At 42.3% G+C, this 12129-nt stretch overlaps 1 protein-coding gene across 11 annotated transcripts in view; it reads left to right on the forward strand.

Moving 5' to 3' along the window:
- Nucleotides 1–46: 46 nt before the first annotated feature.
- The window catches only part of BIRC6 (baculoviral IAP repeat containing 6), a 227694-nt gene continuing 215611 nt past the window's right edge, over nucleotides 47–12129 (forward strand). For 9 of the 11 annotated variants that reach the window (XM_045884369.3, XM_045884371.3, XM_045884376.3 and 6 more), the window contains exon 1: nucleotides 52–496. In XM_045884369.3, the coding sequence (XP_045740325.2) occupies nucleotides 172–496 (325 nt within the window). In that variant the 5' untranslated portion in view covers nucleotides 52–171. Of the gene's footprint in view, nucleotides 497–12129 lie in introns of all 11 variants that reach the window. The other 2 variants (XR_006792448.3, XM_064572077.1) reach the window with 2 other exon arrangements.

Below are 12129 nucleotides of genomic sequence, written 5' to 3' on the forward strand. Positions count from 1 at the left end.
CGCCCGCTGCCCGCCCCCTCCCCGGGTCCCGCCTCTTTCGCTCCCACTCCCCCTCCCCCGCCAACCTCCCTCCGAGCTTGGCCCCTCCGGGCGCGCGGCCGACGTCCCGCGTGCGTGCCGGCGCCTGACTTCACTTCCGGCTAACGCGCTCCACTTGCCCCCTGGCCCCGGATGGTGACTGGCGGTGGTGCTGCACCTCCCGGGACTGTCACTGAGCCGCTTCCCAGTGTGATTGTGCTGAGCGCAGGCCGGAAGATGGCGGCTGCGGCTGCGGCGGCCTCGGGCCCGGGCTGCTCCTCGGCGGCGGGGGCGGGAGCGGCCGGGGTCTCGGAGTGGCTGGTGCTGCGAGACGGCTGCATGCGCTGCGACGCCGATGGGCTGCACAGCCTTTCCTACCACCCGGCGCTCAACGCCATCCTGGCCGTCACTAGTCGCGGGACCATCAAAGTCATCGACGGCACCTCGGGGGCCACCCTGCAGGCCTCAGCGCTCAGCGGTGAGTGTGCGGCACGCCGGGCGGGGACCGGGCCCGCCGCGGGAGGAGCCGGGCCCGCGGGATGCCGGGGAAGGAAGCCGCCCAGCCCCGGTGCTCGGCCTCCGGCGGGGGGGGGGAAGCGGCGTGACGGGAATGGGGTGGTGGAGGGCAAGGCTGGGGGTTCAGGCCTGCCTGTGAACCGAGGCCCGGAAGCTGGCGGAGGCGGACTGTGGGGCTTGGCTTTTTCAGAGGCTGCAGCTGGGAAGAAAAAAGACTGGCGAGTCGGGGAGTGGTGGGAGTTGCCTTTCGGGCCTTGAGCGTCCGGTGTAGGTTGGTCCTCTGGGAGAGGTGAGGAGGCCTCGGAGCTTGGCACCTGAGAAGGCCAGGCCCCCGGGTCGGTTCTGGAGAAGGTGTCGCTGCTGATCAGAGAGCGAACGAGTCGCCCGGTTGGTCCGACGTGAGAGCCTGGTGGCCGGAGGCGAGCGTCGGAGCCGGCATCTAAGCCATTCCCTCTGGTGGAGAGAAGCGGATACTCGGCTGTTCGTAGGACCCGCAGGTGCAGGGATGTACAGTGGGCTTCGCGCCGGGGGTGGGGGTGGGGTGCGCCTGGAGTGGGGGTGGGGAGGGAAGTAGGCGGGTCGGCTGCCTGAACTGTTAGTCGACGACTTTAGGACTCTGGCGGACGCCATGGAAGACCAGACCTTGTCCCCTAGATCGGGGCTTCCAACTTCTACCTCCTAGTGATGAGAAACTCAGGCCCTTTGGTGTGTGAAATACAGAGCCCGTGGGGTTCGTGATGAGATGCAACTTCATGCCCTCTCTCCTTGTTTTACCATAGCGAGCCGAAAGTTAGGATTCGGAGGTGTGTCTGAGTGTCGCCAGTGGAGGAGAGCACTTCTGGGTGGTGTAAACCTTGTTCCAGGAACGGGACTTTATGCATTAGGTGAACTCCCTGTATGCTGGAGTGGAGTGTTTCGGAATTGCCCTGGCTAAGTTGTGTTTGGCTGAGATGACCTTTCATTTGCGGTTAAATGATGTGTGGTTTAATTTAGAAGTTATAAGTTGAGATTGAAAAGTTAGTGCCTTTCATTTGCGGTTAAATGATGTGTGGTTTAATTTAGAAATTATAACTTGAGATTGAAAAGTTAGTATATGAGTGAGTTAGACTCGTGCATAGAGGTATATATGACTGCATTCAGACAAGTGAATTAGTTATGTGGCTTAACAATTCGCTTATATTTTAACATACACAAATAAGGAAAGGTCGTTATTCCAGTTTACTGTGTAATAAGGCACGTAAGAGTTAATAGCCATGTAGGGATAGAAGGATAAAATAAGAGGTTTAACTTTTGTCGATGTGAGAGTTGTGAAAGAAATGGATTGTATATAGCTACAGAATATAAACCTGGATCATATCTAAGATATATCTAAGGGAAAGTTTTGGATTGTAGGCCTGTAATTTTTCGTTTCTTGGCTTAGGTAAAGGACAGGAGGGGTGTCCCGGATGTAACAATGAGTAGTAACTGCAATTTGGACGTAATAACAACTTGTCATTACATATGAGAAGGAGATTCTAATTAGTAATTGGGTATCTTTCTTCTTGAACTCACTTAAAATATTTCAAAAACAGAAAGGTATAAAGAATAAGATGAACAACCATGTATCCCTGACTCTGTTTATGAAATAAAACATTAGAAAGTTGAAGCCTCTTTTCTGTCTCTTGGATTGTATTCCTTCAATCCTCCCTCCCCCATGAGCATTCTCCTTAATTTGGTTTTATTGTTGTCACACGTTTTTATGTTTTTCAGTATATGCCTGTATCTTTAAACAATATCTAATACTCTTTCATGTTTTTGAACTTTGACCAATTGGTATCATAGTATATGTATTTGAATTTTTTATAAAAAGCCATATTAATGGAAGTTTTAAAATGTTTTTGATAGAAGAGAGTCTAATGGGGTGTTTTTATGCTTGGAGCTTATGTTTGAGAAAAATAATGTGTGTTAGAGTTTGTTATAAATGGTTGAGGAAATTGGACATGTATTAATGTGTCATGAAAGGTGAGAAAATAGTCACTCTGGTGGTAGATTCCTAAAGGGGAGGGTTTTAGGATTTTAACACAAGATTAAAGGTACATGCATAGAACGTCATTGATTTCGGATAACTTAGCTGGGATATGTTGGGGAATTTGTTAATTAGAAAAGTGTGGGATTGAATACAGTTGCAGATGCCCACACATTGAAGTTTGAGTATGTGATTTAAAATACGTGGAATAGTTTATGGAAAACAAAAGGATTACAAAAAAGGTTGAAAGTCACAATGGACAAAATCTGAAATGTTTTCAATTATGAGAATTGCAGTTATTGATAATATTTACCAAAGGTTGTATAGAGTCTTAAGTATGTCATCTATCAGGTGATTGGGGAGGGAATGCTGCATTTTTTGTCTTGCCTGGAATATGTATGTATTTTACATATTTATTTAGGAGGTTTGCTTTTAATGATTAATAGAGGGTGACAGTCCTATAAATAGAATGAGGAGGAGGTGCCAATAGTGACCATGGTCCTAAGATGACCCCTCTTTCCAGTTAAAGGGGCAAGGAGCCACTTTGTTTTATACCCCAGAGGAGAGACATCTTTGGGTGAAGGGAAAAAGAGTGGTGTACCCATATAGAGTTTTATTGGGTGATAGAGTTGTGTGTCTTCTGAATGGGTTCAGGTTGTAGGGTTATGGGTAGCTTATTAGAGTAGATTGGAAATTGAAGGTTGGGAGCAGGACTTGTGTGTATATATATTCAATTGGGTAGCAAAGGTGGTGAATTTTTGACCATGTCTACTAGTATATATCTGTATCTGACATAAAATGTTTTTAAATACACTCATTAGATTAAGAGCTATCAGTATAACAGAGGTTAGGCAAGTATTTGCTCCCTTTTAGCATTTAAGAGTTAAGAATTCGGAGTCTCTAGGCTGGTTCCTTGGCCTGGCATTCTTTGACTTCCATGATTTGGCCTCTACCAATCTCTCTAGTCTTCTCTCCCTATTTAGTTTTGTGAACTGGTTCATTTGATTTCCTTTCCTAACTCGGTGGTTTTGCTCTTTCTTGGAATGCACCAATTCCCTCCAGACATATCTTAGACATTTTTCAGGACCTAGAGCAGATCTTAACTTCCTGGTTCTTTTAGTCTGAAGTGATCCACTGAACCCCTATTCACATATTGTCCTCTTAATGTCTATTTCAGTAATTTGGCAACTTACTGTTTGCAGTATGTTTTCTGTCTTGAACTATTTAAATTCCATTTTATTTAGCTTTTTGCAAATATACGACGTCCATTTAACTATATTTAAAACTCCCTGTGGCGGGGCGCCTGGGTGGCTCAGTCGTTAAGCGTCTGCCTTCAGCTCAGGTCATGCTCCCAGGGTCCTGAGATCGAGCCCCACATCGGGCTCCCTGCTCAGTGGGAAGCCTGCTTCTCCCTCTCTCACTCCCTCTGCTTGTGTTCCCTCTCTCGCTGTGTCTGTCAAATAAATAAAATCTTCAATCAATCAATCAATCAATCAATCTATCTCCCTGTGGGAAGGAACCTGTCCTCTTGTTTATATCCCCTCCTCAGGATGCCCAGTACAAAATACTAATAACTATTTTTCAGTTGTGTATATAGGCTTAATGAGTATGTTAAATGGATGCTTTCTTACATACTGCTAAATAAACACCTTTTTTTCCCCTTTTTTTTTTTTTAAGATTTTATTTATTTATTTGACAGAGAGAGACACAGCGAGAGAGGGAACACAAGCAGGGGGAGTGAGGGAGAAGCAGGCTTCCCGTTGAGCAGGGAGCCCGTTGTGGGGCTCGATCCCAGGACCCTGGGATCCTGATCTGAGCCCAAGGCAGACGCTTAACGACTGAGCCACCCGGGCTCCCCTTCCCTTTCTTTTCTTAAATAGATTTTATTTTTTAGAGCAGTTTCAGGTTTGTAGTAAAATTGAGCAGAAAGTCCAGAGTTCCTAGATACCTCCTGCTCCCTGTGCACACAAAACTTCCCTTCACTATCAATGTGTTTGTTACAATCAATGAACCTGCATTAACACATCATTATCACCCAAGTCTATGGTTGACATTGGTGTTCACTTTTGGTGTTGTACATTCTCTGGGTTCTGAAAAATGGATATATCATACAGAATGGTTGCATTTTCATAAAAATCCTCTCTGTTTTGCCTGTTCATCTGTCCCTCTCTCCTAACCCCCTGTCACTCCCTGATCATTTGACTGTCTCTATAGTTTTTCCTTTTCTGGAATGTCATGCAGTTGGAATTACATAGTAGGCTTTTGGTTTGGCTTCTTTCAGTTAGGAATATGCATTTAAGTTCTTCCATGTCTTTTCATGGTTTGGTAGCTCATTTGCTTTTTAGCAGTGAATAATATTCCATTGTCTGGATGGACCACAGTTCATTTGCCCATTAACCTCCTGAAGGACATTCTTGGTTGCTTCCAGGTTGGGGCAGTTATGAATAAAGCTGCTATAAATATTTGTATGCAGGTTTTTGTGTGGACTTAAGTTTTTAGTTCAATTGGGTAAGTAGCAAGGAGCACGAATGTCAGATCGTGTGTTAGGATTATGTTTAGTTTTACAAGAAACTGCCAAACTGTTTTCCAAAGCAGCTGTGCTATTTTGTTTTCCCAGTGGTAGTGAATGAGAGTTCCTGTTGCTCCACATCCTTCTCACCATTTGATGTTTTTTGGTTTTGGACTGTGGCCATTCTAATAGGTGTGTAGTGGTATCTCATTGTTTTGATTTGCAGTTCCCTAATGACATACGAGCTGAACATCTTTTCTTAGGCTAATTTGTGCACTTTGGATTTTAAAAATCAAAATAGCTCTACATACACCACTTGATCATATTGTTTATATTACTAGGTATGTTCCTCTCTTTAGCTATAGTTTGTTCTTACAGTTTAGCATACTAGGAAGGAGCCTGGTTTTGGAGATACTTGGCTTACGTTAAGATCCCAATTTTCTGCTTTCCCTCACCTCCCAATTTAACTGTGTAACCTTGACTAAATTACTTAACATTTCTGTTCCAGTTTCCCCATTTACGAAATGGGGATGATAATTGTCTTAATTGTGAGGAGTGTTAATACACAGAAAGTTCTTAGAACAGTGTATTTACTGTTCAAAAATATTTTTTCTATTTACTTGTAAATCTTTGTAGATATTCTTTTTTTCTTTTTTACTTAAGCCTTTTTGATATTCTATGTTAAATCTTTTGAACTTCCCCCTAAATTTGAACTTAGGAATTTTTCCTATTTACCACCTTTTATCATCCAGCAAAATCCATCTAGTTTTTGCTTTGATGTAAGAGTAAGGTATTGTTAATTTCTTCAGTTTGTCCATCCTTCTTTCCTCCTTCCTTCCTTCCTTTTTAATTTAAGTGATCTCTACACCCAACATGGGGCTTGAACTCATGGCCCTGAGATCAAGAGTCAGATGCTGTATTGACTGAGTCAGCCAGGTGCACCTGTTCAGTATTTTCTTGTTTAATTACTGATGGTGTTTTCTCTTGATTTCTGAAATAGTGCCCTCCTCCCCTAAATGTAGAACATTGTATATTGTTTGCTTTTTTAATAAACTTTTTTGAGGGCATGTGGAAAAGAATGGGTGTTTATATTTTAGGTATTCCTGAATTTTGAATTTTAGCTCGCTTACTAACTCACTCTCTAAACTTCCTGAACTTCAGCTTCCTCATTTGTAAATTAAGATTAACATTTAATAGAATGGTTGTGTAGATTAAGTGGTAAACACGTTTAAAGTGCCTGATGCTGCTTGGCATATGTACACAGTGAATGTCAATTTTCTTAAGCCTCATGGATGCTTGCTATTGCCATGTTCCTCACTATTACTTTGAAAAATGTTCACTGACTTAGTGTTTATATACAGAGGACAGATAGATAGCATTGAAATGTACATGGAAATGTAAATGTTGCTGACAAATATTATCTCTATTCGGATAAATGTCTTTCAGCGTATTGGTGTGGCTAAATGTCAGAATGAAGTTAAGACTGTTGTATTACTAGTTTTGTGTATACACGGATTGTTCATGTAGTGTAGGTACATAAGTAACTGAAGATGTATGGGTGTGGGTATTAATCAGTAGATGTTGTAGCATATGTGTAAAAGGAAATCATGTCTCTTCGTTTCTGAAGTGGGTTCCAGATTTCTGTCACTGTGAGGAAACTCCAAAGCTGCTCAGTAGTTTTAGACAAATCTAGTTTCACATTTCTTTGTGAATATTTCCCCTTGACGTTGACTCTGATTTGATTTGAGAAATTTGCATGATGGTCATAAATGAGAAAAAGATCACTGTACTCCAGTTGCAGTGGAGTTCAGATTGGGTGAATTTTTACTTTATTTTTTGTTTGATTCAGACTTAAAGCCCAGAGCTGCTTGCTCCAAGAAGTCTTAGAGCACAGAAGACTAGTTAGGTTAGCCTGCATATTTCTCAAGAAATATTTTTTGGGATAAAACTCATACTTACTATCACTTTGTTAGCGGTGGAAAAAATTTGTTTACTACTTCCGAATTAGGCATGCATTAATTTGGATAAAATGTAAAATCTTCCTGTAGGTCTCAGTTTTGGAAGTTGTAAATGATTCAGACCACTTCGATTTCCTGACTTACCTTGGTTCAGGCAGCCTTCCTAGTCTCAGTTATTCTTTTTTTTTTTTTAATATTTTATTTATTTATTTGACAGAGAGAGACACAGCCAGAGAGGGAACACAAGCAGGGGGAGTGGCAGAGGGAGAAGCAGGCTTCCCGCTGAGCAGGGAGCCTGATGCGGGGCTCGATCCCAGGACCCTGGGATCATGACCTGAGCCGAAGGCAGACCTTAACGACTGAGCCACCCAGGCGCCCCTCAGTTATTCTTTTATGAAAGGTAATAAACACAGTATAGAGTTGGGATTTCAGTAGCACTAGAAGATAGTCGTCTCCTAAATGCCTCTGAGTTTTTTGTTTTTTTTTTTTAAGATTTTATTTATTTGACAGGGAGGGAGAGAGAGAGAGCGCGTGCGCACAAGCACGGGGAGTGGCAGGCAGAGGGAGAGGGAGAAGCAGGCTCCCTGCTCAGCAGGGATGTGGGGCTCCATTCCAGGACCCAGGGATCATGACCTGAGCCGAAGGCAGATGCTTAACCGACGGAGCCACCCAGGCGCCCCTGCATCTGAGCTCTTTATAAAAACTTAATTGGGCAAATCTCTTTGTGGGCTGAGTACAAACTTTATTTGTAGTTGACTGATTTTAGCAATGCTACATGATGACCTGCCTTATGTCAAAGACCTGCTGTTTTATTTTATTTATTTTTTAAGATTATTTATTTGAAGTGGGGGAGAAGGGGCAGAAGGAAAGGGAGAGAGAGTCTTTTTTTAAGATTTTTAAAAAATTTATTTATTGAGAGAGAGAATGATACAGAGAGAGCATGAGAAGGGGAGAGTCAGAGGGAGAAGCAGACTCCCTGATGAGCAGGGAGCCTGATGTGGGGTTCGATCCCGGGACTCCAGGATCATGACCTGAGCCGAAGGCAGTCGCTTAAACAACTGAGCCACCCAGGCACCCGGGAGAGAGAGTCTTAAACAGACTGTGCGCTGAGCATGGAGCCTGGCTCTGTCTCATGACCCTGAGATCATGACCTGAGCTGAAACCAAGAGTTGAATGCTTAACCTAGGCGCCCCTTAAGATTTTATTTTTAAGTAATCTCTATACCCAGCATGGAGCTTGAACTCATAAATGTGAGATCAAGAGTCGCATGCTCTACCAACTGAGCTAGCCAGGTGCCCCAATTAGCTGTTTTATTAGCAAAACATTTTCCCACAATTAAGTAGAGTGAATTTATATTAAAATTAAAAATATTTTGCTCTGTTTTTAAGATCCTCCAAATTTATCCTTTTTTTTTTTTACATTTACCTCCAAAGTTTTCCTGTTATCTGTTCAAAGATGGTTTTGCTCTAGCAAGAATTTGTCTTAGTCTTATAGTAGTTTTAGACTTACTGAGAGTCACTATAAGAGATCATCTTCTGGAGCCAAACAGTTTGGGCTTAAATCTTGGTTCTATTTGATCTTTTTTTTTTTTTTATAAAGATTTTATCTATTTATTTGACAGAGAGAGACACAGCGAGAGAGGGAACACAAGCAGGGGGAGTGAGAGGGGGAGAAGCAGGCTTCCCAGGGAGCAGGGAGCCTGATGCAGGGCTCGATCCCAGGCGCCTGGGATCATGACCTCAGCCGAAGGCAGACGCCCAATGACTGAGCCACCCAGGCGCCCCATTGGTTCTATTTGATCTTGAAGTTCATCCCATAAAATAAGGATAATAATAGTGTCTACCCCATAAGGTGGTTGTATATATATGTACTCTATAAGTATTTTTTATTGTGTTTTTATTCTTTTGGTAGCAGTGGCTATTTAAATATAGTAGACTTTCTGCTACAGATATTTTGTTGAAATGACAGTATTCTTCCAGTTTTCCATGTATGTGGAAATGTGACTGGGTGAAATCTAATGGACATAATTAAAATAACTTTTGTATTTTAGGAGAAATATAAACTCTGTAAGTTAATTGATTTTGGACTTGAAATTGTTAAAAGAGCATGGTAATATGAAGAGCTAGTTGATTCGTATCTAAACATTTATTGAACATATGCTAGATATGGGGGCACAAAATAATTAAGGCAACATTTTGGTCTTTGAATGCATGCTTGGTGATGTGTTCAGATAAATCATTTTAGCGTAATGTTATAAGTACTATAATATAGATACGCAGAATGCTGTGTGAGTACAGAGGAGGTAGTTTCTTCAACCTGAGGGAAATAGAGAAGACTTCTCGAAGGAAGTTGTTTTTATGATTCATTTTGAAAGATGAGATAGTGGGAGGGAATGTTACAGGGATCATCATCTTAAGCTAGGGTACTTGCTTGTGGAGACATTTTGATCTTTCAAAACATGGTGAATTCAAGGAACAGAGAGAAGTTTTTGAAGGAAACCAGTTGGAGTTTAGGATGTGTGAGGGGATGGTTATGAAGCTGAGAGAGAGGCAAAGACAAGATCATAATATGTTTTGTTAAGAAATCTGACTTGAGGGGGGCCTGGGTGGCTCAGTTACTTAAGTGTCTGCCTTCACCTCAGGTCATGGTTCCAGGGTCCTGGGATCAAGCCTGCATTGGGTTCCTGCTCAGCAGGGGGTCTGCTTCTCCCTCTCCCTCTGCTGCTCCCCCTGCTTGTGTGTGAGAGCTCCCTCCCTCCCTCTCTCTCTCTCTCAAATAAATAAATAAAATCTTAGAAAAAAATTTTGACTTGATATCAATGGTAGGGAGCCATTGTAGGTTATTACATGATCAAATTTGTTTTTAGAGAGGTTTGAAACTAATGCCCAGGTGTGAGAAGTGATGAGAGCTTTGTGTAAGTTAGTTTGAAAGGTAGGAACCATAATTTTTGGTGAACGTGGGGATGAGAGAGATGGATAAGGTGAAAAGTACTCATGTGTGGGTTCCCAATTTTGGTAACTGGGTGAATGGTATTTATTAACTGAAATAAGTAATACAAGAAGGTGTGGTGAGTGGTTTTTGTTGGAGAAGGTTGGGAGCAAGAGGGAGATAGTGACGTTGGTTGTGTTAATTTTGAGGTTCTTGAAGGACATCCAAGTAGAGATGTCCAGAAGGCTTGGGAATTCAGAGTTGAGCTTGAGGATTTGGGAACACGGATTAGGAAAACTGGCAATTAGAGAGAAAGCTGAGCCTAGTGATTAAGGATATTGGTTCTGGAGCCAGACTGCATTTCCGTCCATGATTCACCACTTATTATCTGTGCCCTTAGGTAAGATGCTTAATGTCTCTCTGCACACCTAACTCATTGGGTTATTGGAAAGATTAAATAAACTGATACATGTAGGTACTGCTTAATCCACCGTAAGCGTGCAATAAGTGTTACTTTTGGATTGGTGTTCTCTTAATAAATAGTTCAGTTCAACAAGTGTTTGTCTGCCATATGGGGATAGTAAGATGAATTTAAAATCCCCCCTGCCTCCCAATTTGGAAAGCTTTTAGAAGAGGTGACACCTTGGCTCTTGAAAGAATAGGAGTTAGTCAGGTAGAGGGAACAGCATGAGCAAGAGCAGAGGCATGAAGCAGGTAGTCTTTGTTACAAGCACGTTGGTATTGGAGTGCAGAGCACAAGGATGGGAGTGATGAGATAGCCTGAGGATTTGGTCCCTCTGACCTATGGCTACCATATTTTTCAATGCAAGAACTCCTAGTTTAAGGTAAAAAATTTAGGGACCTGTTATTACAGGAGCTGTGTTTTTAGTGTCAGTTGAAAAAATACTGCGAAAGGCTACTATTTTGAAGTAATTTTTATTTTAGACTTATTACTACATAATTTGAAAAATACTACGACACAGGGGCGCCTGGGTGGCTCAGTCAGTTAAGCATCTGACTCTTGGTTTTGGCTCAGGTTATGATCTCATGGGTTGTGAGATCAAGCCTCATGCCCTGCTCCCGCTGAGCGGGGAATGTGCTTGAAAATTCTCTCCCTCTGCCCCTCCCCCCACTTGCATGCCCACGTGGGATCTCTTACTCTTTGTCTAAAATAAATAAATACATCTTTAGAAAACCCACTACAACAAAGATACTTTGGCCTTTCCTCCCTGCTGGTTTAGCTTTGAGATTTTTCCACGGGGAATGATTCTGTTAAGGCTCTTCCATCTGCCCTCCAACTTCAAGATTTTTCTGTTATTATCTCCTAACTTGTTCTTTTTGTCTTTGTGGGTTTGTTTAATGCCCTCTTTATTTCTTTACTGTCTTTTTAGTGAGACTTGGAAGGGAGCAGAAGTAAACGTGCACCCATTATAACCTTGTTGTTTAACTAGCAATTTGTACTTGTAACCATACTTAAGTTGTTGAAAATTTGGTACTTTGTCTTTAGCAGTGTTGGCTGTAGCTACAGATAGACGACTATAAACAATAATAGATTTCTGTAATATAGTTTGTAAGAACAGTAGGGAGTGGGCAAGACGACCTTTGTGATATGTGCATTGTACTGCCCATGGCCTTATGCCTTTGACAAGATAACTTCTCAGAGTTACCATCTTTAAAATGGGCTGGTAATTCTTTTTTTTAAAAAAATATTTTTATTTACTTATTTATTTTACAATTTTTTTTTGTAAAGTAGGCTCCACGTCCACTGTGGGGTTTGAACTCACGACCCTGAGATCAAGAGATGAATGCTCTGGGGCGCCTGGGTGGCTCAGTCGGTTAAGTGTTTGCTTTCTGCTCAGGTCATGATCCCCGGGTCCTGGGATCCAGCCCTGAGTCAGGCTCCCTGTTCAGTGGGGAGTCTGCTTCTCCCTCTTCCTCTGCCCCTTTCTCTGGTTTGTGCTCTTTCTCTCCCTCAGATGAATAAATAAAATCTTAAAAAAAAAAAAAAAAAGAAAAAGAATGCTCTACTAAGTGGTAATTTTTGCCCAGACTACTTCACCATCTGATAATGAATGCAAAAATGTCTTTGTAAACTGTAGCACCTCAAATGTGAAGGAAACAAAAAAGTTAAAACTCCTTGGGGGGTGCCTGGGTGGCTCAGTCAATTAAGTGTCTGCCTTTGGCTCAGGTCATGA

Source organism: Mirounga angustirostris, unplaced genomic scaffold (genome assembly GCF_029215605.1).
Source record: "Mirounga angustirostris isolate CCGP_5_RB_7025 unplaced genomic scaffold, mMirAng1.0.hap1 SCAF_10, whole genome shotgun sequence".
Lineage (NCBI taxonomy): Eukaryota > Metazoa > Chordata > Mammalia > Carnivora > Phocidae > Mirounga > Mirounga angustirostris.